Below are 25,670 nucleotides of genomic sequence, written 5' to 3' on the forward strand. Positions count from 1 at the left end.
TTGTATAGGTGCAGTTGGTTAAATCTGCCAAGGCGGAACCCAGGATGCGGAGGGCCAGCGGGAGTGTGTTCAGATAAGGTGGACATAGGCAAATGACCCGAACAGGGGTGACGAGCCACTCAGGGTCAGAGAGAGAAATCAAGGAAAACGCTGGGGGAGGGGTGATGGGGAAGAAGGGCAGAGAAAGTTTCAGAGACCTCGGTTCATCACGTGAGGCACAGGGAAGGCCCCCAGGCTAGACCAGGACCCCATGTGAGCACGAAAGACACCAGTTCTCTTCTCCTCAGGCCTCTCCACACTGGAAGTGACTCCAGTGTCCCTCAGGCAGAGGACACACCATCTGCAGGGCGGACATCCACAGGGCGCCACTTGGCAACATCAAAAAACCCCCCAAACTTGATGCCCCCACAGAGAGGGATGAATCTCAAAGGCACTAGGACACCATTTACACCATGTCCTGGAAAAATCAGGGGCCAGGGGCTGGAGTGGGGGAGACTGGTCACAAAGAGGCAGGGGAGAAGTCTGGGGGTGATGGAGCCAGGGTCCCGGCTCTGGTGCCAAAACTCAAGGTGCATTTTGCTGCATGTAAATCACACTTCCATAGACCTGGCATTCAAACAGAGAAGCCAGGTTTGGTGACAGGTGGCCAGGGAGCCTTCGGAAGGCGCCCCACTACACGGACTTCAGGTATTCAGTCCTGGAAAGCTTAAGGCCCCCGCGACCTCTGATCCCAGATCCTGGGACCTCATCATGTGCTTCTCTTTCTCTTAAACTTCATTCAACTTCATTTCCTGTCGGCTGACAATGGACTGGACACTGTTCTGGGCACAGGGGTCCAGCAGTGAGCAAGACAGACAGAAGCTCTCCTGGGACACGCTTCCCCGTGGCAAGAGGGAGACCCAAACCTAAATAAGCAACCCGCGGATCTGATGGAGATGAGCATGCAAAGAAAAAGGAGGCCAAAAGGGCACCAGGCAGTGGCAATGTGGGCGCCACACGAGTGTCACCTTATCTGCATGATTAGAGGCCCCTTGAGCAGCATCCTGGAAGAAGTGAAGGAGGAGCCGTGAGGACACCGGGAACAGCATTTATGTCGGAGGGAACAGCAAGTCAAAGTCTTGAGAACGGCAGGACTGGGGCAGAGAGGGATGAGCACAGCAAGCAGCCGGATGGAGTGAGGCTCCTAAAGCATTTCCTGTGGCTTGGGTGAGGTCTGTGGCCACCAAAGCTCATGTTGAAATTTCACCCCCAATGGCATGGTGTTGAAAGGCGGTGGGACCTTGAAGAGGCAATTAGGTTAAGAGGGATCAACGACTTTCACAGGGGTCTGGGTTAATTCTCATGGGGACAGGGTTAATGAACATGGGAGTGAACTGTTACAAAGCCAGGTGGCCTCCTGTGTCACACCTTCTATACCTGCACCCTCGCCCTTCAGTTTCTCCCATAAGTGGAAGCAGCAAGTGGCCTCTCCAGAAGTGGAGCAGGTGCCAGAACCTTCCTGCTGGAATTCCCAGCCTCCAGAAACACGAGCCAACACAAGCCTCTATTCCTTATAAATTAACCTGTCTCAGGAGCTCTGTTACAGCAACAGAAAACTGATCAAGACGAAGGAACTGAAGGCAGAAGAATGATCTGTTTGTTATTGTCGTTGTTGTTGTTGGTTTTAGGACTTCTCTGGCTGCTGAGTGGGGAACACACAGTACAGGAAGCAGGGATGATAAACAGGAGACTATTACAATAATGTGGGCCAGGCACACGGGTGGCTTGGACCAGGACAGCGGGGCAGGAGCTGGAGAGCAACAGCTAGGGTCTGGGTGTTCCCTGAACGCAGCACAGTTGGGTCTACGGATGTTTTTGGTGTGGCGGTGGCAGAGAAAGATGGAAGCAAGAAGTCCTGGCATCTGAGGGTAGAACTGGCATTTTCTGAACAGAGGACACCGGGGAGGATTCCGGCTCGTGGCAGGACCTGGAGTGTGGGTCTGCGTGTGACGAGGCTGGAGGCTCGAGACGCCTATAAGCACCTGCTGCAGTCTGAGCCTGTGCCCCCACTGACCCTGGGCTGCACCCTAACCCCAGAGCAAGAGCATCAGGAGGCGGGGCCTCTGGGAGGCCGTGGGGTCACCAGCGGGCTCGTCCCCTCCACCCTGCGAGGTATGACGGCAAGGCACCATCTATGACACAGAGCGAGACTCAACCTGTGAAACCTTGACCCTGGACTCCCAGCCTCCAGCATGTGAGCAGTAACTTCCGTAACTCCCGTTGCTCGTAGGTGAACCCAGCCTGGGGTGTTTTGTTACAGCCCGGCATGGGACAGGACGGCATCCAGGCAGACGGGCAGCTGGGAGGGCAGGGAGAGGGTCAAGCTGGACAGACTTGGGGGTTACCAAGGTGCTTGTAGTGGCGTTCAAAGCCACCAGCCAGCGGCATGAGATCACTTCAGAAGTGCCAGTCAATAAAAAGTGCAAGAGGCCCAGATGGAGCTCAGGGACCTTCCCACCAAGTCAGGGACACACAGAGCTTGGTTCCACTTCCCTAGCACCCCAACTGCAAGTTGAAAGAGGCTGTAAAAGGGCAGCCAGTGGGTGGGAGGGACACTGAGAGTGACAAGATGGCCCTAGTGACCTGGGGTCAGGGAACAGGACCTGGGGGCTCTCGGCACCTCTGAGCAGCCTGGCTTCTCTCCTCTGCTTCCCCCTGCTGTGGGCTCTGCCCCGGCCATTCCCACGAGGTGAGGCCACCCAGGTGCGTCCCCTGGGCCAGGCCACGGGCACTGGCTTTAAGGTTGCTGGTAACAGGGTGATGCTTGCCTTGGGCTGCGATGGGACACAGGCAGAGGGGGCTCTGGTGATGGGGTAGAACTGAGGCCGTGACAAAGAATGGGGCCTGGTCCCCTCTTCTCCAGGTGGATGAGCACAGAGCAGGGCCCTCCCTGTGCTTGGGTGACCGTGGGCTGAACCATCTGACTCTGGGGTCTCCCGCACGGTGGCCGGGAAAGCGAGATTGACAGCAAGGGGTGGGAGGAGAACAACCTGTTTTCATGAGGGTCTCAGAGCTACTCCTTGTCCCCCATGCCAGCTGCCTCTCTCCCTGTGGCAGAACTTCTGACAAATGTGGAGTACCCACTTAGGCCACCGGAAGGCCTAGGATGCAGGGCACAGGGTAAGATGCTCAGACACCATGTCTTAGGGAAAAGGAGAAGCTGGCCCGTCTCCCCAGTCCCACCCCCAGGCCACCGCTTTCGTCACAGAGAGACCTTGGTTCCACTTCCCTAGCACCCCAAACTGCAAGGTCACGTTCACAGGTCTCACACCAAAGGACTCGATCACCCCAGCCGCTCTTCCAGAGCGTTACCTGCCTGGGGAGCTGGCCTCGGGACGGCCCTCAGACACACCCTGGCCCCGGTGTTCTCTGAGCTGGGCTCACGAGCTTCTCATGCAGGATTCCAGGGAAACTTCCAGAGAGACAGCTGGTCCACAGGAGCCGACAACCCGGCCGAGTCCTCCCCTAAACCACCAGCGTTGCCCAACTTCCTCGCCTCCCTCCTCTGCCCAGCTGTCCAAAGGCGGGGTTCGCCTTCTCTCCTTTTTCAGTAACACACAGCAAGTCGCCCGGCCATCAGGACGCGAGGCGGTGGGGGTGGCCGCTGGCTGACAGATGGTCCGGAGCAGGGAACCCCTCGTTGTCCAGTTCTGTCTCTGAACCCATTGTCCTAGACACGAACAGCCACAGAACATACCCTGAGCAACAAATATGCCCCAGAGGGCCACTCTGAAATGACATTTGAATATGTATCATGTCCACAGAACAAGACTTGGGACTTGTGGGCTCTTTTTTTTTTAAGAAAATATTTGTTTTAGTTGTAGATGGACTCAATACCTTTACTGAAACCCAGGACCTCACACATGTTAGGCGAGTGCTCTCCCGCTGACCCCCAAGGAAGCAGGAAGAGCAGGTCCTCGAGGGCCCTCCCAGCTCCGACCCACAGCGGGGCCCAAATGCAGCCTCTGCAATGCCCCTCTCCACGGCCCCTTTTGATCCTGGTCCCCACTTCAGATGGTGGCCTGCACACAGCTGTGACCTAGTTTTCCTGAAGCACAGCCTAGAAGTCCACAAAACCCCGTTTCACACACACAATGGCGACGCCAAGGTATCTCCTTGGCTCTGGCTGAACGTTCTCCATTCACCTGTTTGGCTCATTCAGATCCACGAATGCCAGGCTGGCTGGGTGACGAGGACAACAGCATTGCTCAGTTTGTTCCCTAGAGCCTGCATCTGCTGCCCTCTGAGGCAGAGCCCGTGCAAGGGAGGCAGGGCCTGCTCCAGTGGCCAAGTCACACTGGGGTGGCCACAGCCTTTCTCTAGAGCTGCGTGTTCTCTGTTCTATTATTCAGATGGTTAGAGCTGAACTCCTGGCTCAGCAGACCTCTGTCTGACCTCAACACGTTTGTACCTTAAAGGAAGATTTCTCGCATCTTCAAAACAGTTCAACCTTCTCCTAGCAGATGCTATGACTGATTTTTGTTTGTTTTTTTTTTTGTATCAGGGATCGAACCCAGGGGCGCTTAACCATTAAGCCACATCCCAAACCTTTTTATATTTTATTTAGAGACAGGATCTATTGAATTGCTTAGGGCCTCACTAAGTTGGGGAGGCTGGCTTTGAACTCAGGATTCTCCTATTTCAGCCTCCCCAGCGGCTGGGATTACAGGCGGGTACCACAGCATCCAGCTATTACAACCTTTTGTTCCAGTGAGAACCAAAAGGAGAAAGTCTGTCAGAAAACCTAGAGCAGGTGCCTGGGACAGCCACCTGCCTAAGGTCCAGCCCACCTCCAACTAAGTCTCCCTTCCACCCTCCAGGAAGCCGATTCTAGTCCGGGTTGCTCATGCAGCCTTACCGCACAGCCACGTGCTCTCTGGAGGACGCTCCCTCAGACAGACCCATTTGAGTGTGCGGGAGACTGGACAGTGGGCCCGTGAAAGCCAAGTTCCTTGTGGGCAGACCATGGAAAGCAGCTGAACAAGACTCCATCGAGTGGCCACAGGACCTTGACCTTGTCCCAGATATCAGCAGAGACAAGAGTGAGGGACTGAGAGAAGACATTCCCAAGCCCTGAACTCCAGCCCACACATGGGCCAGTTCTGGGATGGCCTCTGGCCATGGGAACACCAGCTTGCCTTCTGCAAAGCCCTCATCCCATTCCATCGGCTCTCCAACTGGGATGGGCCAACGGCACGCAGCATGGGTTTTCACTGTGTTCAGTGGTCCCCAAACCTGCCTCCACCTGGACATCCCTGAGAACTTAATTCTGTGACCCCAGGCAGAAGGCACGACCCGCTGAACAGATGCCCCAGAATGGACTCTCTGGTCTAGGCAGGGGCCGCTGCATGTCCTGCCCTGGATCCCGCCCGTACCTCGGGAGAGCACTCCACGTCCAAGTCTCAGGAAACAGCCCGGCTAATGGAGAGTCTGGAACAGGGGAAGTCGACAGCACAGAGACAGCGTGGTGGAGGCAGTGGGATCCCCAGCGCCGGGGAGAGTCCCACAGCTCAGACAGGCACAGGAGTCAAGTCAACGTGAAAGCTTTATGGAAAATGTGAATTGACGCCGGGGACAAATTAGGAGATGATTATTCATCTTACAAAAGAAAATGGCATCAGATTCCTTTAAATAGCAATCTCCGCTAGTACATTTAAAATAGGATTCAGTTTACAGAAGTGTGATTTATACAAAACCACATCTGTTACATAAAACTCAAAAAAAAATAGCTCTCCTCCCATGAAGCCTCTAACTATAGAGCTGGCCCAGTACAGTTGGTCACCCGCTCTCTGAGAGGCCCAGTCTTGCTCTGTCACCCAGTTCCACGCTTCACCCCAATCATGGTTAAGTTTCTTAGAGGTCATCCAAATCTCTAGTCTTCAAACTCAGAACAACTGCTGGGAATTCTTTTCCTTTTCCACACATATTTCTTTTTCTTTCTTTTTTGGCACTGGGGATTGAACCCAGGGGCACTTTTCCACTGAGCCACATCCATAGCCGTTTCTATTTTTTTTTATTTTGAGACAGGTCCTTGCTAAGTTGCGGAGGTTGGCCTCAAACTTGTGATCGCAGGCCTGCAGCCGTTCAACACATATTTCTTGAAGGCTTATCCTGTCCCGGCACTACCACCGCCATGCTGAGCAGGTTGTGGAATGAGGACTGCAAGAGGTCCAATATGACAGGAGCCACAAGGGCAGGGGTGGTAGGGAAATGGAGGTTTTGAGCACGGGGGTACCATGGCCTGACTCACTTTGCTAAAGGAGTCTTCTGGCTGAGACACACCTCAGTGCCAGGTGTGGACCCAGGGACCCCAGTTAGGATGCTGCTGTAGTGACGCAGGCCAGAGATGACGTGGCTCGGACCGTGACGCGTACGGTCGGATTTGGATCTTATTTTGAAGGTAGAGTCGATGAGGTCTGCTGACGCAGAATGCGATGGCGGGAGGCTATGGACGTGGGCTGGGAGGAAGGAAGGAGGCACAGCTGACACACCAACTCTTGGCCAGAGCAACAGGAAGGATGGACTGCCACTGAGGGGCCAGAGAGGCCATTGTGGGGTGGGCTTGGGTGGGGAGTCGGGGCTCATTCCTAGAGGGGTACATGGAGACTCCAGGCGGAGCCACACAGGAGGAGCAGACTGGGCCAGGCCTGGGATTCAGGAGAGCTCTGGGTTAGGTTCATAAATTGGGTGATGCGCCCCTCCCAGAGCAGGGATGCTGTCTCACGGGGCAGAGGTGGAAGGGACAGACGGCTATGCAGCCTCTGTCCTGGGGCACTCGATGTAGGACTGGAAAGACCCCCCCAGGAGTGAGTGCCGATGGGGAGTCTGGGACACCCCAGAGAGGAGGGACCCTGGGACGGAAATGCAGAACAGCCCAGGGGTAAGAGAAACCAGCACAGCGGGTGCCCTGGGGGCCACATGGAGAGCGACATTCAGGACAGTCAGGTGGCAGTGATCAGCGTGTAACTGCTGACTGATCGGGTGGGACAAGACCTGGCCGCTGGATTGGATGGTGCCGTGGCCTTTAGCAGGGCTGCTTGGGTGTGGTGGGAGACATAGAAGCCCCCTCCCTGATGGGGTCCAGGAAAAGAGAGGGAGCTGGAGGCAGCCAGCAGCTGCAGCACACCTGCCATTTGGGGGAGCAAAGGGGCAGCACATCGAAGGAGGGGACCAGGGCTTTCCTTGCCAATGGGAGAAATGGTGGCATTTCTGTGTATACGAGGGGAAGTGTCTGGGACAGGGACCTGGTCAGGCGCACTTTCCTGCTACACAGCCAGGGCTCAGCCACAGGCGGCCACGGGTGAGCTAACCAAGATTTCCAGGGACTGAGCCTCTCCAGAGCAAAAGAGGAAGCAAGGTCACGGGCAAAGCCACGGCGGGCACATGGCGGGCGGGTGCACGCGGAGGAAGAAGCTGGCCACTGTCTCCACCATGCAGCCAGCCCCAGTCCTGCCCCCAGTGCTGGTCACCAGCCCTGGAGCCCGCTGTGCCTCCTGGTGCCTGTCCAGCTTGGAGAGTGGCTGGACCCCGGGGGGATCAGACATATGTGGTCACTCTGGTGTCCTTCTTGTTCTTCAAGGAGAACTTTCAGGAAGAGAGGGGGGAACCCATGGGCTGACTGGGAGGAAGACGCAGGGCCTGGGCAACAGGAGGGGGGAACATAAGGACAAAGGCTCAGAGTCTCTGGTTTGTCTTTCACTTCCTCCCTCCCCACCATGGGTCTCGGTTTCCCTCCTAAAAACAGGTGGAGAAGCCTTCCCTCCACTGGGCAGAAGCCCAGTCGGTCACTCTCACCTGGCCCATAACAGATCCGAGATCCATTCCCATCGTTCACTGAGCCCTTATCACAACACTGGGACGAACTCTGCTGACCACATGGGGAAACTGAGGCATAGGATAGCTCAGGGAACTGCCCAGCTGGTCACGATGCCTGGCTAACTGGGCGACACAGCTGGTGAGGAGCAGAGCCAGAATCTGAACCCAGATCTCACTGCAGGTTCAAGTGCATGCATCCCAGACACCTCTTCCCCGGCCTGAGGAGGACGATCAGACTCGTTTCCACCAAAAAAACCCACAGAGGCCGAAGCCAAGTCCTCGGTTTCAGGGACGGAGAAAGAACACGGGTCAGAACCAAATAAATTCGCCAGCAAGTGAGCAATGCAGGGCCTGGTCACCCGCAGGAGGCCACAGGATGTCCATCAGGCAGGGGCCCTCCATCCTCCCTGCCCTGACCCCGGAGCACAGGCAGGAGAGGACCTGCTAGAGCCTTCTCAGGCCAGGGAGGCTGCTGACCCTGGAGGTGGGCTGCATCTCCGCGGTGGCTGCAAAGTGACCTCCCCAGAAAGCCAGGCTACTGGGAACCACACTCTGTCTCTCGAGGGCAAAGAAGAACCATCCTCAGGGGAGTGAGCGGAGGGGTCACAGAGGGTAAGAGGTGGCCGCCATCAAGCCTCCAGGCCTGACAGCCAGGGGGTCCCCGGCTCCTGGCGGTCACAACGCTGCCAGACCACCTTCCACAGAACATGGCTCCAACCACCCACATGGTACAGTTTGATCTGTCCCCAGAGGGCCATGCACTGAAGACCTGGTCCCAGCTCATGGCTCCACTGAGAGGTGGCACAGCTTTTAAAAGTGGTCCTGGTGGGAAGTTGTTGGGTCACTGGACACGTTTTAGAAGGAGATATCAGGATTCAGGCCTTCCCGGGTCTCTCTCTACCCAGAGGCCAAGAGGCGAGCAGCTTCCTGCACCGTGTGCTCCTACCACGAGGCCCTGCCTTCCCACAGGCACAAAAGGCACGAGACAACCGATCGATCATGGGCTGGAACTTCCAAAATGGTGAGCAAAATAAATCTTTCCTCTTTTTAGGCTGATCAACTCTGGTGCTTGTTACAGCAACAGAAAGGTGGCTGATACCCAGGCTCACAGCCACATACAGGGAAACTGCTCTACTTCCTGTCCTGGCAACCAAAGCTTGGGGACTGGCTTCTGCTGGCCTTTTCAATCCTACTGGTCATTCCTGTCCCTCAGGGATGTTTTCCAGACATGTCCTGCATCATCTGACCCTTCTATCGAGGCTAGCCTAGACTCACCCCCTTCCAACCACCTCCGCTGATTTGAGTTCCAGCAGTCGGTCACTCGCTCCTGGTTTCCTTCACTCATTAGATCCCACCACCCGACACACACAGGGTAGCTACGTGTCAAGTGCTGGATCTGGTCAGCTCGCAGGTAGGGAAGACAGTGCTGGCTTCGAAGACCAGGTCTAGCTGGACAGGCATCAGCAGGGTGTCCACAGCATGTTTAGAGGAGCAACACCCAGGGGCAGCATACAGGGCAACAGGCTGGGCATGTGGCCAGCGCTGAAGGATGGGAATGACACCTGGAGGAGGAGCTGTCTCACCAGAGGAGCTGGCCTGGAAAAGAGCCACAAGGGACATCAGCCAGCAGGACAGCAGGGCCGAGGCTCGGAAGTGAACAATGCCCCAAGTGAGGGACTACCAAGCTGCCAGCGTCACTGTGGGGGTGGAAAAGCAAAGGGGGTGCCATGGATTGAAGTCTGTGTTCCTTAAGGCAGAATCCAAGTTAAAGCGTCATTCCTGCAGCGGGGTCCTCTGAGGAGGGGCTAAGTGATCCCCGAGGCTCTGCCCTATGGGCAGGATGAGCCTTCCAAGACAGAGGCCACAGACAGCAGCCTGTGCCTTCCATCTCTTCCGTGCTGACAGAACGTACCCCATATGGAAGAGGTCCTCGCCAGACACCAAACCTGTCAGCCCCACAATCAGAGGCTCCTCGGCCTCCAGAATGGTGAGAAGTAAATTTCTTCTGTTAATGAATCACGCAGTCAAAACTGTTTTGTTATAGCAGCAGGAACAGGTTGAGACTAACTGGTGAGTTAGTTTACAGGCCAACAGCCCAGAGAACCTTCCCCTATACTCACTCCCCAGCTCAAAACTCATCAGAAAAAGAATTCTTAAAAGCTAACACTTCAACGCCTACATCCTTAAGGCAGAAAGTGATGATAGTCTTAGACATTTATACAAGGATCTCACCTCAGGAGTGGGAAAGGTATTAATAGAGGGCTGATCGTGATGAGGTGACGTGTCACCTGAACTCATTGGAAAGACAGTGATACTCACTAAATTTACCCAGTGCTTGCGCTAACCTAAGCACTTCACAAACATGTGACTGCAACAGCCCCCAAAGCCCTGCATAGAAGGTTCCATGACTATCTCACAACACAAAAGGCAAAACCTTGGCCCAGGGATTCAGGGTAACTTGCTAGGTGAGTAAACAGTGGAGACAGACTTTAAACCCCAGGACCCATGGCCTTGACCACCATGGTATACTGTTTCTCAGTCTACAGCCCAGTGAAAGCTAAAATACAAGCATATAGCACCAGGCGTAGTGGCGCATGCCTGTAATCCTAGGGACTTGGGAGTCTGAGGCAGGAGGATCGCAAGTTCAAGGCCAGCCTCAGCAATTTAATGAGGCCCTCAACAACTTAGTGAGATCTTACCTCAAAATAAAAAATAAAAAAAGGGCTGGGGATGTGGCTCAGTGGTAGAGTGTCCCTGGGTTCAATCCCAGTACCTGCCCCTACGCTCACCCCAAATATACGAAGCTCTGTTAACAGTATGACTGCATTTGTTTGTGTGTCCAGCTTGGTTGAATCAAATGAAAATTTGGCTGTTTTTGACCACTAAAAGTAGCACTTTCATAGGGTTCATTATGGTATATTCACATGTGCGTGCACACACAGGAATGCACTGAGTCTGTATGGACCAGCAGCCACGTCAGATGGTGGGAGACTGCCTGATCCTTAGCTTCGTGACACCTTTCCATAGTTCCTAAAAACAGCCAAAGTTCAATGTCTCCTGCAGACACCAGTTTCCTCCCCATTCCCACCAACGACCACAGGTCAGTGCAGCCCCCCACCATACAGCATCGGCAGATAGTGCACTTGGGGCATCTCTCCCCAGGAGCTGGGGAAGCAGTGAAGGAAGAAGGCTGTGCAGACAGAGCCCAGAACTCAGGAAGAGGGATCCCGGAAGATTTGCATTTCCGGAGCCTCAGTGTCTCCAACTTGAACAAGAGAGTAGGATGGCAGGAGACAGGGATCAAAGTGTTGTCGCCCTAGCCTGGGATGGGCTGAGGTTACTGGGCCCAGTTGAGAGGTCTCCCGACCTGCTGATGGTCCTCAACCCATACCAGAGCCACGGCACAGAACTGCCCACGTGACACTCGACTCCCTGACTCCAGAAGGCACACGGCGCCTCCCCAGCTGCTATGAAAGCTGGCCCCATGGACAAGCTCTTGGTCTCTCTGAACTGCCCTGTGTGATCCCCACCGAACAGACCCCAGGAGGAGGGAGAGAGCACAGAGAGGTGGCGAGGTCCAGACTTGGCAGCCCAGCAATGAGCCAGGGGCCAAGGCTGAGGCCACGGTCTCTGCCAGACTGAGGGCCAGGTGGAGACGAGGTGGCAGCCAGGGAAGGCCTCCGCCCTCCTTCACCCAAGCACCCCCAGGGCAACGCAGCCATTCTGCACCAGCCCCTCCCAGGAAATTCGACCGCTTCCTCAGTCTACACATCACGCTCACTTGCACTTATTGCCATTGGCCTCCCCTCCCACCGACACGGACAGAGAGCTCAGCTCCAGGACACAGGGGCCTCTGGTTCTGCGAAGCACCCCAAGGACCTGGAACAGCAGGTGGCATGTGGAGGGCACCCTGTAAATCTTTTCAGAATAAATGAAAGAAAGGTCTCCTTCCTCGAGCCATTGTACCACAGCGGGGTCAACTATTTCCACCTCTGAGCTGCTGTGGGACTTTCCTTAAATCTCTGCCATTGCACTAATCACACTGGATCACAATGACCGGTCTTCTCCACCTCCGAAGGTGACAGCACCCACCCAGCACCTTCTTGCACAGTCTCGGCTAGCACAGGGCCAGGGTGGGTCTTCAGTATCTGCAGCTCAGGGGTCAATTTCTGCACATCTAAAGAGCCAAAAGGTACTGGCCAGGACTCCAGCTGCCACCACAGGAGCCTCTGTGCCAAGGGCCAGGGCTGGCGATGCCATCTGTAGCTGGCAGGAGTGGAGGTTGTGATCTTACTAGACGTCTGTTCAGTCCAGGAGGAACCCAGCAAAGAAAGCTATTTTAGGTCCCAGAAAATGAGATGAACTGAGGGCTCCAAAGAGAAATGATGACAGAAACCAACAGAAGCATTCAGTTAAAAAAAAAAAACACAAAACTTTTGCTTCAGCCCCCAGTTGGCCATTCCCACGCTGATCTGGGTACCAGCGAGGGCCACCATCTCCAGGCACTGGCACCAGAAGGCGGGGGAGACCTGTCGGCCAGAATAGCACAACCCAGCCGCTTACTGGTTCTCCCAGAGGCGAGCCGATTATTTTTAACCTGGGCGGTCACACCTGTGCCCACTCCTCCTCGCCCACTCCTCCAGCCCCCGCTCCTGGCAAACCCACTCCACGTCCACCCCCAGGGAGGGCCGCTCTGACTTCAACAGGAAGGTCTTCTCCTTTCGTCATGTAGTTGCTCACTCATTAGGCACCTACTGTGTGCCATTCCCCAACCCTCAATTCGGCACCACTGAGTCTTGAACCCACAGCTTAACGCAGGCTAGGCAAGCACTCTACCTCCGAGCCACATCCCAGCCCTTTTTTAACATATTGTTTAGAGACAGAGTCTCACTGAGTTGCTGAAGGCCTCACTGAGCTGCTGAGACTGGTTTTGAATTCATAATCCTCCTGCCTCAGCCTCTGGAGCGGCTGCGATTACAGGTGTGTGGCGCTGTGCCCAGCCCAAAGGCGTCTCTTAACACTATGGTCACACTGAGTTTCTATCCTCCTAATGTCTCATGATGGGAATTAAACTTCAACACATGAACCCTGGGGGGACACTTGGACTACATCCAAATGACAGCAGGGATCATTCTGAAAGAAGCCATGCTCCACCCTTTACCTTTAGTGTAACAATTTCATTTGTTGCCTGAATTAATGAGCAAAAACATTACTAACCACAGACATGGCTTACTAAGCCCCCCACGGGCAGTACAGCCTGCCACCCCCCGAGGCTGCAGCCACCAACTTGGCCGAGAGCTGAGGAGACCAGGCACAGCGAGGTCACCTGACTAATGCGCGGCCATAAATCCTCAAGGTGGTGGCCACAGGATTCAGCCTCTGGCCCTGTGACTCTGAGGCCCAAGCTTGGCATCTAGAATATTCTCAGGACACAGAAAAGGCTTCCTAATCCTTCATGCTCAGGGCATGTCCAGCTGGGCTCCCACCCCCAAGTGCTCTGGTCCACTTAATCGCCTCCGTGAAGGATGCAGTAGGGCTCCAGGAAATCTGAAGGAGATGCGCTGGGATTTCCCCCCCTTCCTTCCTTAATTTAGACCTAGGGCTTAATTTCTTTGTGGCTCCAGGGCAACGTGAATTTTGTCAGGCTGCTGGAATCCGCTGGCTCAGGGCCAGTTGCCAGACCACGTGCCTGTCTGGCTATGACTGGACTGGGACTTCTCTGGGCCAGAAAGGAGACAAAGGTGAACAGGAAACAACCCCTAGATGTGTGCATCAAGAAAATGATCCTGGTGGCCGTGGTGGTGCCTGTAATCCCAGCAGCTCAGGAGGCTGAAGCAAGAGGATCCCAGGTTCGAAGCCAGCCTCAGCAACTTATCGAGGACATAAGCAACCTAGCAAGACCCTGCCTCAAAAAAATATAAAAAATAAAAAGGGCTGGGGATGGGCTCAGTGGTAAAGCACCCCTGGGTTCAATTCCAGTACTGCCAAAATAAAATAATAGGTGTCATATGGTTAATAAAAGTATTTTTCCTAAGCATCCTTAAAGGAGATAAATAATGAATCTCCTTCCTTCTCCTCTGGCACCTGGTTGAGACCAATGTTATCTACAACTCTGGACAAGCTCCTAGTCGTGATGCCAGCTGTGTTCCGAAAACATGATAACAGCCAGGACACTGGGACTCGCTTCTCTGGAACTGCTGCCTTTGCACATGAGGCCAAATTCTCCTTTACCAGCCACACTAGACCTCAGCCATGGAACCCACAGGTCTCTAGAAACTGCTCCCAAGCCCGTGTGCTGAGCCAAAGTCTCCAGGTGCAAGGAAGTGGAGGCTGGGATTGCCGTCCTCCTCCAGGGTCCCCAAGCAGCTCAAGCTGGCTGGAGAGGATCTCTCCTTGGTCAGGGAGTTCATTCTACCAGAGGACTGTAGAAATCCCCACTGCCCCCCCAACAAATCCCACCTTGTGGGGCCACCTGGAGCTCCCACAACCTCTTCCTCCCAACAGTCCTCAGCAAGTCAGAGACGAGGACGAGAAAAGACAGCAGTAGCTGGGTGTGGTGGCAGTATGGCCTTCTCTTCCTCATGCTTAAGCACTATATGTTTCGAGGGTGACACTGTCCTCACCCTCCTCTGGACATTCTCTAGGTGAAAGGCTACAAATTTTCTTTGGACTCCAACTATTATGATTTAAGTGTTTTCATCTCCTCAACATTTACATTCAACATTAAACTCAGTCCCCAATACAACAGGATTAAGTCCTAGGGCTCTGCCCTCATAAACAAAATCAGCACTGTTTAAAAAGGGCTACAGGTGGGGCTGGGGTTGTGGCGCAGCAGCAGAGTACCCGCCTAGCACGTGCAAGGCCCTGGGTTTGATCCTCAGCACTACATAAAAATAAATAAATAAAATAAAGGTATTGGGTCCATATACAACTAAAAAAATAAATATTAAAAAAATAAAAAGGGCTACAGGTGGAAGGGGGCACCCTCTTGCCTTTCCGCCCCTCTGCCATTCCTCCCCTCCGGAGCACACAGCAGGAAGGTGCCATCTTGGAAGCAGAGAGCAGCCCTCACCAGACACTGAACCTGCCGGCACCCTGATCTTGGACTTCACCAGTCTCCAGAACTGCAAAAAATCAATTCCAGTTCTTTATAAATTACCTAGTCTTGGTTATTTTGTTGCAGCAGCATGAAAAAATTACAAAACTGACCTCAGGAAAAAAGCATGTTTGCAAGGCCTCCTGGGGCTTTCTGGGTACACCTGGATATACAACCCAATCCAGTCTGAGGGACTATGCTTACCTTCTTATGAAGGCATACATCTGAGTTTGTACTGCTTCAACTAATCACTCAGCTCACACCCTGGACGGGAAGGCAGCCTCCTCTCCATGCAGCTCGTGGCCAGTGTGGGCTGCCCCAGAGTCCCTGGCATTGTCCTGCACTGGGACCTCTCCAGCTGGCCATTCAGCTTCTCACATCCCTCCTCCAACCCAGCAAATACACATGCACAAGCAGGGACAGTGGGTGGACCAGAAGTCCTTCATGCCCACCACTATCATCATCCTTTACTCAGAATATCTGAATCACCTTTTCTGTGTCCCTCCAGTCTCCCGCTGGGTGAGTCAGGAGTCTCACATCTGAGGATTCATAAAGAAACGAGATTCATAAAGAAACCCAAAGTTTTAAAAATAGCTATAGATGATTTGAGGTGCATAGACCACATACAGACAGATACTCACCCCACCCTCTGGGTCCCTAGAGGACCCAGAGGCCAAAGGCCACCATCCCCAGCTCATCTTCTGAGATTAGAAAGGTCCCACTTTTGTCTTTTCTTCCTTTACCTTCTATTTATTTCTTCACCTGGTGTATGTTTGGTTATCAGGAGAAATGGGTACAAGGCTCTGCCCTTGGCACACAGGACCCGGGGCTAAACTTTTCTGAGCTCGGATCTTTTCTGAGCTGTGGTGAGGACAGGTGTGGTGCCCTGTAAAGTGCTATCGACGCAAATATGAAGTGTTCTGTAAACTATACATTCTTTTGTAAAGGTTGATGGCATTGACGCCATTCCCCAATTGTGGTCCTGTGCCTTCTCTGAGTACAGGGAAGGCAGGCTCCATCATCAGTCCCAAGGGGGCAGCTACTCTGTGTTCCTGAGGGTGGGGTTAATGGGCTCTTCGGAGGGCAAGTATCTGATGGCATCAAACATTGATCAGCCATAGCAGTTAGCGAATCCGCTGTCTCCAGTCATCTGTACCCACGTTTAGAAAGATCACTAGACCTGGGAGACTCGGCCCTGTGCAGTCAGGAGAAGTGCAACCTAGGCTGAGCTCTTCAGGCCAATCAGCAAATTAGAGGCTGTGGGAGAATCAGTCACCTCAGGGCCAGGTGGGACTTCGGAAGCCATCACTGTCAGAATAACTACTCTGAACGGAGGAGTCCCTGCTCCAGGTCCCCTGCCTCACAAGAATCATCTGCAGGCTTCGCTGGGACACTACAGTATGAAGAGGCTAAGAGGCTAGGTAAGACACTGGCTGCAGGTCACACAGGGAGTCGGGTGAACTGTAATCTGCCTTTTCTCCTTCAGTGACAAACAGGACAAACCCTCAGGCTGATGTGGGCTATCAAGGATGTGACTGCAATGCTGGGTTTGGGGTCAACCCTGGAGCCAAAGGACCCCTAAGCAAGGCCTTCAAATCAGAGATGGGGACCCAATGATCAGAACGGACAGTCCCACGGGCCTTCTTCAGGACAGGAAGCAGGCGCCGATGCCCCAGGTGGGGAAGGTTCTCTTGCTACATACCCCAGGGTCTGTGCTCTTCACAAAGAGCTGAGGACAATGGTTTCGGGGCTGGGCACCTAGCTGTTCAATGATTAATGAGAATCTAATATCACTTTTGTTTGGACTCTAAGCTGAAAAGGGAAAGAAACAATAAATGCACCTTTCCTGGCTCAGAATTCCCCGGAGGTTACCCAGTGCCTACAGGCCAGGGTCCAAGCATTCTGGGCCAGCACTGGAGGCTTCCTGGCCTAACCCCAACCAACCATTTAGATATTTCTTGATCTCAAAGTTATCTCTGCCAGGTGGGTATGGTCTCACTCAGTGGCTCTGTCCACTCCTCTTCCAGTAACTGTCCCCCAGGCCACGCCCGTCACTACTCCCCCAGAGCCAATTCCACTCGGCTTTCCAGAGCTGGCCTGATCCTGTTCTCCATCCAACCTCCACAGTCCAGTCTCAGCCCCCCATGGCCCTCGGAGTTGTGGCCTTCTGATTGGGGTCTGTCCTCCACCTAGCACTTGATATAGAAATAGTAGGAATCAAATACAGACTGTGAATTAACGAGGGATACAGAGACAGGAGGGGGAGCCGGTCCTGGCAGGCCGGACTTTGAGGGATCCTGAGTACCAAGCCAAAAGGAAGCTCTGGGGCCATCTGGTACAGCAGCCACTGGGTCCCCAACCAAGCCCAGACAGGTGACTCTGGTATTTGCTCAGACACCTGTAGGAAAGGGCCAGGAAGCGCTTGGTTTTCCACATCGCCACCCATTCACCTGGAGGAAAGATTATTTTGAGAGGGAGCTGCCGATGGACAGGTGTCTCCTCATACAAAGACAGAGAGAAGCCCAGGAGGACATTCACCCGGCCCTCACCCGGGAGCACTGCCCCATCAGTTTGAGACTGATCTGCCAAAAGAAGAGATCACTCTTATCTGTCACCTGCCCATCCCACTGTCCCCTATCCAAGATAAGACTGCCAAGAACTAGGCAGGACCAAGAATGCCCCTGCTTTCTCTAAGAGGACGGTTGTCCCCAAAGGGCATCTGCTGGGGTCAACTAGCCCCAAATTTCATTTCCTTCTCACTCCTAAGCTACAGGCAGACCCAGGCCCCTCCCCAGCATCCCCTCACAGGCTCATGGCAAGCTGGTTCCTCCTGATGCCCCACAGCCCTCCTGGGAGCATGGTCCACCATGGGGTGCTCCTCCAGCCTGACACACAGGCGCTTAAGGTTGCATGGCTTGGACGTGGGTACTCTGATCTAAAGCCATCCAGGGTAGCAGTGACCTCACAGGCACCCTCTAGTCTCCATTCAGAGTGGCGAGAATGGAGATCCTTGGGAAATCTGCAGTGTCCAGGCTTTTGGGTGCTTCAGGAGACCCTGCTCCTTCAGATCCCCCAAATCACACCCAGCTCCTCCTGAGGGATGTATCTCTGTCTCAATCAATGAAAAGCCCCCTTCAGCTCCCAGTGTTTAGGATGGAAGAGGGAGGGTGCTCCAGGGCAGGACACAGACCCCCTCCCCAAGCCCACCTCTAAAGGAACTGGGAGGTAGATGATGATCGGGCAGAGGGGCTGCTGCTCCCCAGGCCACTGAAGCTGGGGCTCTCAAGTGGCCCATCTAGCACCTCCACCTTCTATGCCAGGATTCCATTTCTGTCCCTTCACTTTGGCCAAAGCCTCACTTCCCCTCAGTCCTCCCAGGGCCACCTGTGCCTCCCTGGCCACTGGCTCAGCCCCCAAAACCTTCCTGCAGATCTCAAGAGGGCCAGCGGGCAGGAGATCTGGAGGGGACTGGAGGAGTCCCCAGTCATGCCCTCTCCACCCCTCAGGCTTCCTAATCTGGAAGGCGAACCCCCGCCCGCCCTCTCTGGGGAGTCTGCTCTCCCGGGCAGCCCTGGCAGCAGCGCGGCGGGAAACCGGGAGCCATCCCGGCGGGCCAGCCGCCTCAGCGTCCTGGCCAGGCTTCCTCTACGGCACGCCCGGAGTCGGGGCCAGCAGGCAGGATCAACAATCCAGAAACTTTCAATGGATCTCGCCGACGGGGAGGGGCAGAGGGGCACGAGCCGGTGGGGGCGGGGAGGCCGGGACGAGCCCCGCTCTCACTTACCATCTTGCTCACATCCATGACCGAGGCTGCAGGGTGCCCCCCGCCCCTGGAGCGCCTGCGTCCCCCAAACGCCGCTCCCGGCTACTGCGACCCCGGAGGTGCCATGCTGCGGACAGGGCGGCCGGCAGGGCCCCCGCGGCGCGCGGCGGCGACACCGCGGCAGGACCCGAGGACGGCGGGGCGGGGCGGGGCGGGCGGGGAGGCGAGGAGGGGGCCGAGCGGGAGTCGCCGCGCGCGCCGGGCGGGGGAGGCGCGGCCCCGCGGCTGAACCCCGGGATGCGCGGCCAGGCGCGCGGGGGCTCCCCAGCCCGATTCCGGGCGCTCGGCGAGGGTGTGATTTGAATGACAAAAGGTCGCTTCCACCCGAGCCCGGGCGCTGGGACCGGCGAGCCAGGGAGGGAGGCCGCCTGCCCGCCGGGAAGAGCGAGTGTTGTGTGAGTGCGCGTGTGTGCGCGTGTGTGTGCGCGCGCGTGCGGTGGTGGGGGGATCAGTGGGAGTCAGGAAGTGCGCGGGGGAGGCGACGGGGGAGCGGTGGGGGCGCCGGATCAGACATTCCAGCGGGGGCAGGGGGTCCCCTCCGCCCCTCCCCACTTGGCTTCCTCGGACAAAGAGGGAATTCAGAGCCAGTTGTTTGCCTCCTGCGGCTAATCTCCAGGGGCCTCCCAAATGAGTCTGGGGTCTCCAAACAGATGGTCAAAGAGAAGGAAGTGGCACAGGTATCCCCGGGAGGGCTCTAATGGCCCTCCTTCCCACCAAGGGAGCTGCAGCCTGCCCTGCCTGGAGTGGGGAAAATTGGCTCCCTGGTTTTTGAATGATGTCTGCTCTGAGCTCAGAGCTCCTTCCTCCCCAGCCGGAATTCCGCTCCTTAGAGAAACGTGAGACCTGCCCTCCGGTCTGCAGGAGACTGCAGCTGGTGGCCAGAAAAGGGCTCCCGGCAAATGCTCATTTGGAGAAAGGTCCCCAGAAGTAGCTTCACCATCCAAACCTGTAATTTCAATAAGGCTCCCATCCAAAAGTCAGATGTAGGAGAGACACAGGATCCTCGGAGTCCACTGAGATCGACTGCTTTACACAGGGAAGAAACTGAGGCCCAGGGAAGGAGTGACCTGCCGCAGCTCACACACCTGGCAGGAGCAGCTCTGCAGTTGGAGCCTCCAGCTTTCAAGATTCTTTCAAATGAACAGGTGACCACCCCCATCCCCCATCCAGGGGGCCTGCTGGGCTGATAGTAGCCCCCTCCCCTTCTGATCTGAGTCCTAATCTATGAAATTGAGATGGTTCTCCTGCCTCCTGGGGCATGTGAGGCCACCATGATGCTATCTGAGTGCAGAAGTGGGGACAGGAATGTCAGGGGCTTTTGTGGTGATGGCAAGTTTCATTTTATGGCTCTGTCTGGAGGCTAGACAAGGGTTCCTTGGCTTCAGGCAGGGGATCTCTGGGCCCAGGTCTCTATCTAATCCCAAATTTGGGCTGCAGCCTGATTCGCTGTTTCTGCCCCCACCCTAAGGCTGCCGCTGGCCAGCCTGGCCCTACATGTGCTGTGCCCCAGCCAGCCAAGTCGGTGGGCTGTTCTGGTCTCTTCTGGTGAGACACATGCCCCGCCCCCCCAGGGCCAAGTGATCAGGCCCTAAGTGGGGAGGGACCCAGATGCAGTGGGGGTCAAGAGAAGACAATGCACTGCTTCCTCACCTTCCAGGGCCACCGCCATGGGACACCCTGGCTCTGTGAACCCACCGCTGTCAGCCCACGTGCAAATGAGTGTGGGATTATCTGCTGCTGTGTTACATGGGTTTGCCATATGATATGTGGATATGCGTGGCTATGTTTTATCTTTATAAAAAATGCTTAGGCCTGGGGTTGATCAAGAGATCAAGATTCCCATGTCATCTTGGCACCTTGCCTGGCCAAAAAAAACCCAAAACATTTCTCATGCCTAAAATGGTGGTAGTGGCACCCACCACCCAGGTGGGCAGTGACATTCAAGTGAAAATGTTGGGTCAGTGGCACCCTTTCTGCTTTACAGAAAGTACCCTCCCAAGCCCTACCTGTAGGAGGTTGAATAATGGCCCCCAAAGATAAGAGGACCCGATCGCAGGCACCTGTACATGCTGCTTTATATGTTAGACTGCAAATATGTTAAGAATCCCAAGATTATCTGTGTAGTCCTAAATACAGAGACAGAGTGATGTGGCCGTAAGCCACAGAGTGCCTGCAGCCACCCGAATTCAGAGGAGATAAGGCGTCCCACCTGGGGCCTCTGGAGAGAATGTGGCATCTGCTGCATTGAATGCAGCCCAGTGACACTGGTTTGGGGCTTCTGGCCTCCAGAACTGATAGAAAATAATTCTCTTGTCTTAGCAGCTGGGTTTGCAGGCAAGTTTGTTTTAGCAGCCTCAGGAGATGGATTCGCTGCTCAAAGGTCAATGAATGCTCCAGACAGATGCCCACCTGGGGGATGCCCTCTAAGCTGCCCATGTGACACAGAAGGGCAGGCCAGCATGCTCCCTTGCTCCATGCAGAGGGAGTCCTGCCAGCAGCCCCTGGTGAGTGAGCACAGAGCGCACGGGTGCTCCCGGCGAACACGCAAGATCACTGAGGCTTGAGCCGCCCTGCCCCAGGGCCTCTTTCGAATAAATTGAACAGGCAGAAAGAGGAGACAGCAGGTCCAGAACCCAGAGTCCTGCCAGCTGCTGCCATGCCACTGCAGGACATCTCCTGCGAGGTCCAGCCCCATAGGCCCACACAGACTCAAGTCCATGGATAAATTTCTCTTCCTCCTGTGTTTTCTGTGTCAACTAACATTTCTACCTTCATTTAGCTTCTCAAGCTAGAAACTTCTAAGTCAGCCCTAATTTCCCCACTGACATCCCCCTGCTAACTGGTTTACTTGCAAATAGCTTCCAAAGTATGTCTGCTCCCAGAGTGGACGCTCCTGCCCTGGCTAAGACTCAGTGACAGCCTCCGGGCCTCCCTGCCTCTAGTCTCTTCCTGTCTAATTCATTCTCCACATTTCAATGCAATTGCTCACTAGCCTAATCCCTTTTGTGGTTTATTTGGCCCTCAACACTATGGCCTCCTCTGCCTCCACTCCCCACTACCTTCTCCTGTCCTCTCACCCTTCCCACTCCATAAAACCTGTACAGGATGGTCCTGGAAGCCATTCTCAGGTCCTCATCTTGGTAGATTCTTTCTCATCCTTCAGGACCCATCTCAGATCCTGACACAGCCAAGTACCAGGGAGTCCCTTCCCACCAGGGACCACCCCTGGGCACAGCCTGCATCTCCCTGTGACGGGACGGTCTGAGGTCTGGGCTCCCTGCTCACCTCTGAGCAAACTCAGGCTTGGCCTTTGCATGCCGTGCACTCGGCCCAGCTCCAGGGCTCCCTCCAGCCATGTCCACGTCACCCATCCTCAGTTGACATCAGCTAGAAAGTACAGAAAAGACCCAAGAGGCTCCCAGTTCCTTGACATCCAGAAAATGAGTGGCCGTGCCCTGGTGGAGGCTGACACCTACTGGTGACCAGGATTCTGTTGCCTGGCCCTACAAATACCACACGATGACCCTGGATGACCACTTGAGCAGGGCCGTATTACAAAGTACTGTACTTCAAAGGAGTTAAGTTTCAGTAATTACCAGTAACAAGGTTTAAATGAGACAATACTCTCTACAAAAGGGCTGTAATTATGTAAGTTACTCTGCTGCTACTAAAAATAACCTGGTGCAGGACAGTCATGTTTACAAAGTGACTTTTTATTCATTATCTCATTAGACCCTTAAAAAAAAAAAAAAAAAAAACAGGCCAGGCAGAAGCAGGGCTATTATTCCAAGGCACATAAGGACTGTAAAAATATTCAACAACAAATGTATACTAAAGCCTGGGTGTAGGGAAGGCGGCCGGAGGGTCTCTCACTTTGCCTACAATGTTTTAATTTTTATAAGGAACTATGATAAAATGTCACTTGCATAATAACAGTCGTTATTAAAAGAAAATAGGAGCCCGGAGTCAGATCTCAAGTTGAATTCTGGCTCCATTACTTTGTAGATATGATTAAGTTCCTCGACCTCTGAATTTCAGTTTTCTTGCCTGAAAAACAGGCTAATAAATGTTAGACCTCCCAGGTGGACGTGAGAATTCCCTGTGCATCAGGAAGCCCAGCTGCACATACAGGTCCCTTGATCTACTAAGTGCTAGTTATCAAAAAGTTCTAGGTAATGTTTTTAAAAATCTGAAATCATAAGAAAAAAAGGACAAAAAATGGAGGTAACTAGTCATTTTGATTTAAAGACAGTAAATGAGCAGGTTTTATCTGGGGGAAAGAGGACCCAGAGCCACTGACCATGCCGAGCAGAGCTGCAAAGGACACTGGCAGATGGTCACTTGGCTGGGTGGTTCCAAATCCTCTCCCTGTGGGGACTCCTACCAGCAGGGCCTTGGCAGGGTGAGGGAGGTCCCAACGTGGCCTGTGCATTGGCTCAGATACGGTTTGTCCCCTGAGGGTTGGTGCGCTGGGGCCTTGGTTGTTGATATGGTGGTGCTGACCTCATGAGAGGTCAAGAGGACACTGTCTTGGAAATTCTCCTGGGGCCCCCTGGTTAGCTTGCGGGAGAGGATTGTTATAAAAGCAGGGAGTCTGCCCCTTGTGCTGGCTCCCTGTCTTGTATCATTTCTCTCCTCTTCCGGCCATGTGCCATCCGTCATTAACTCTGTACCAGAGGATGAACCACTGGGGCCACCCAGTCTGGACTTTCAGCCTCCAAAACTATGAGCTACTGTATGTATATATGTATATATGTGACTGCATGACCAATATGATTCTGCAACATGTACACTCAGAAAAATGAGAAATTATGTCCCATCTATCTATGATATATCAAAGTGCATACATGCATTCTACTGTCATGTGTAACTAATTAAAACAAATTAAAAAAAAAAACTATAAGCTGGACAACCTTTTTACTTTACAAAGTTACTCAGCTTCAGGTAGTCTGTTACAGTAACAAAATCAGATGACTGAGTGGTGATCCTGGTGGAGCTATCCAGTGGAGTATCCGGCCTGGCCTTGCCTTGGGTGGCTTTTTCAATGTCAAAGGACCTTCCCTGTGACTCCTCTCTTTCTGGGAGCATAGTTACACTTTAAAGTTAAAAAAGGAAAAGAGAAAAAAGAAACCCTTCAGGAAATGCAGGAGCTCCCAGTCTTAGGGGATACATCTGAACACTGGATGCAGTGCCCCCTAGCAAGGGGAAGGTGGATTCAGGGGAGAGGGCACTGGGTGACTGTGACTAGAACAGCAACTGATAACACTGACGGAGCTCGTACCAGCATATCAGGTGGCGAGCCCTATGACGAGCTCCACCAGAACTGTCTCAGTCCCCACAACACCCTATGGAGCAAGAGTTGCTATTGTCGCCTCTCCTTCACAGATTAGGAAACGGGGGCCCAGAGGGGTTCAGTGACTTGTGCAGGGGTCCCATAGCTAATAAGCAGTGAGCCAGGGTGAAATACAGGCAGCTTATTCCAGAGCCCAGCTCTGGCCCCACTCTGGGTTCACATGCCGTCCTGAGGGGCAGCGGGCATGAGACTGTGGCATTGTGTGGACTGTTATTTACGGGTTGACCTTCTTCACTCTAAACACTTGTGAGATCCCGTGAGCCCCTGCAGGTTGGCGCCTCCCCTCCTTTCCCTACCTGATTTGCATGAATTCCCTCAGCTGGGTACAGGGAACCCCTGATTCGAATGTAGGGCCAGCTAGCTGGCCTCTTGGCCCCCTTGGTGACCCCTTAGTGACCAGCAGGACCTCTCCTCCTGGCTGGGCCAGCCACATGGGTGCTCACACACACACACTAAGACCAAAAGGAGCAGCACAGGATGAGACCCTGAGTTCTTGGACGCCAGGTCCCACAGCAAGGCGAAGCAGCCCTGGGAGAAGGTAAACTGAGGCAGGTGGAAAGGCCAGGGAGGGGCACAGGCGAGGCCCATCCTGACCTTCTGCTCCTGGTACCACAGGCTCCACCTCATGGCCCGTGGTCGACTTCCCTTCAGTGGTTTGAACACAGATTTCATTAAATACCAGACACACCCACACTTGGCATTGCCACAGGTATCCCAAATCCCTACCCCTGGGAGCCCCAGGAGCCCCAGGAGCCAGCACAGTGGCCCACACCTGCAGCCGCAGCTACTCATGAAGCGGAGGCTGGAGGATGGCTTGAGCCCAGGAGTCTGAGACCATCCTGGGCAACACTGTGAGACTCCATCTGAAGGACAAATTGAAAAGACTAAAAACAGCCAGTCGCTGTGGCTGAGGCAGGAGGATCGCGAGTTCAAGGCCAGCCTCAGCAACAGTGAGGCCCTAAGCAACTCAGGGAGACCCCTGGCTCTAAATAAATACAAAATAGGGCTGGGGACGGGGCTCAGTGGTCAAGTGCCCCTGAGTTCAACCCATGGTACCCAAAACAACAGAAAAGACTAAAAACCAGCTAGGTAGAAAGAAAATGGTGCAGCTTCAGCAGGAAGCAATGAGCGAGATGCTGGGGAGGACAGAGAAGACCCCACGACCAAAGGGGACCGGGGTGAAGCAAAGGCAGGGAGAGAAGGTGATGGGAGAACCCAGGGTTAAGAAAGTGCTAGAAGGAAGAGTGAACCGGAGGGGGTACCAAGCGCCCCCTCCCACAGTCCTGCTAGAGGTGAAGGAGCTCAGCAGAAGGCCTTCCCTTACTCCTGATTTACATGGAATCCTAGTAATTTTCTTTCCAGATGCAAAACTCCTTGTATAGGAAAACTGCTGACCCCGCAGGAAGGTGCTGGGCCTGCAGGAACCCTCAGGCCCCTGCTGACCAGACCAGCCTCCTCTCCTGGCTAGGCCAGTCCCACCTGTGTTGATGTGTACACAGGGGACCCAACAGGAACCTGGGCGGTCATCTGCATAACCCTCCGTG

At 54.3% G+C, this 25,670-nt stretch overlaps 1 protein-coding gene across 3 annotated transcripts in view; it reads right to left on the reverse strand.

Moving 5' to 3' along the window:
• Nucleotides 1-25,670, reverse strand: part of Hip1 (huntingtin interacting protein 1) — a 133,812-nt gene that overhangs the window by 55,994 nt on the left and 52,148 nt on the right. Inside the window, exon 1 of one of the 3 annotated variants that reach the window (XM_046422711.2) lies at nt 18,735-18,865. The exons of the other annotated variants lie outside the window; for them this stretch is intronic. Coding sequence (XP_046278667.1) covers nt 18,735-18,752 — 18 coding nt within the window. The 5' untranslated portion in view covers nt 18,753-18,865. Of the gene's footprint in view, nt 1-18,734; nt 18,866-25,670 lie in introns of those variants that run through there. 3 annotated transcript variants of the gene reach the window in all.

The sequence above is a fragment of the Marmota monax genome, unplaced genomic scaffold, assembly GCF_021218885.2.
Source record: "Marmota monax isolate L192 unplaced genomic scaffold, Marmota_monax_Labrador192_F-V1.1 WCK01_AAM20220418_F8-fsc00237, whole genome shotgun sequence".
Classification (NCBI taxonomy): Eukaryota; Metazoa; Chordata; class Mammalia; order Rodentia; family Sciuridae; genus Marmota; species Marmota monax.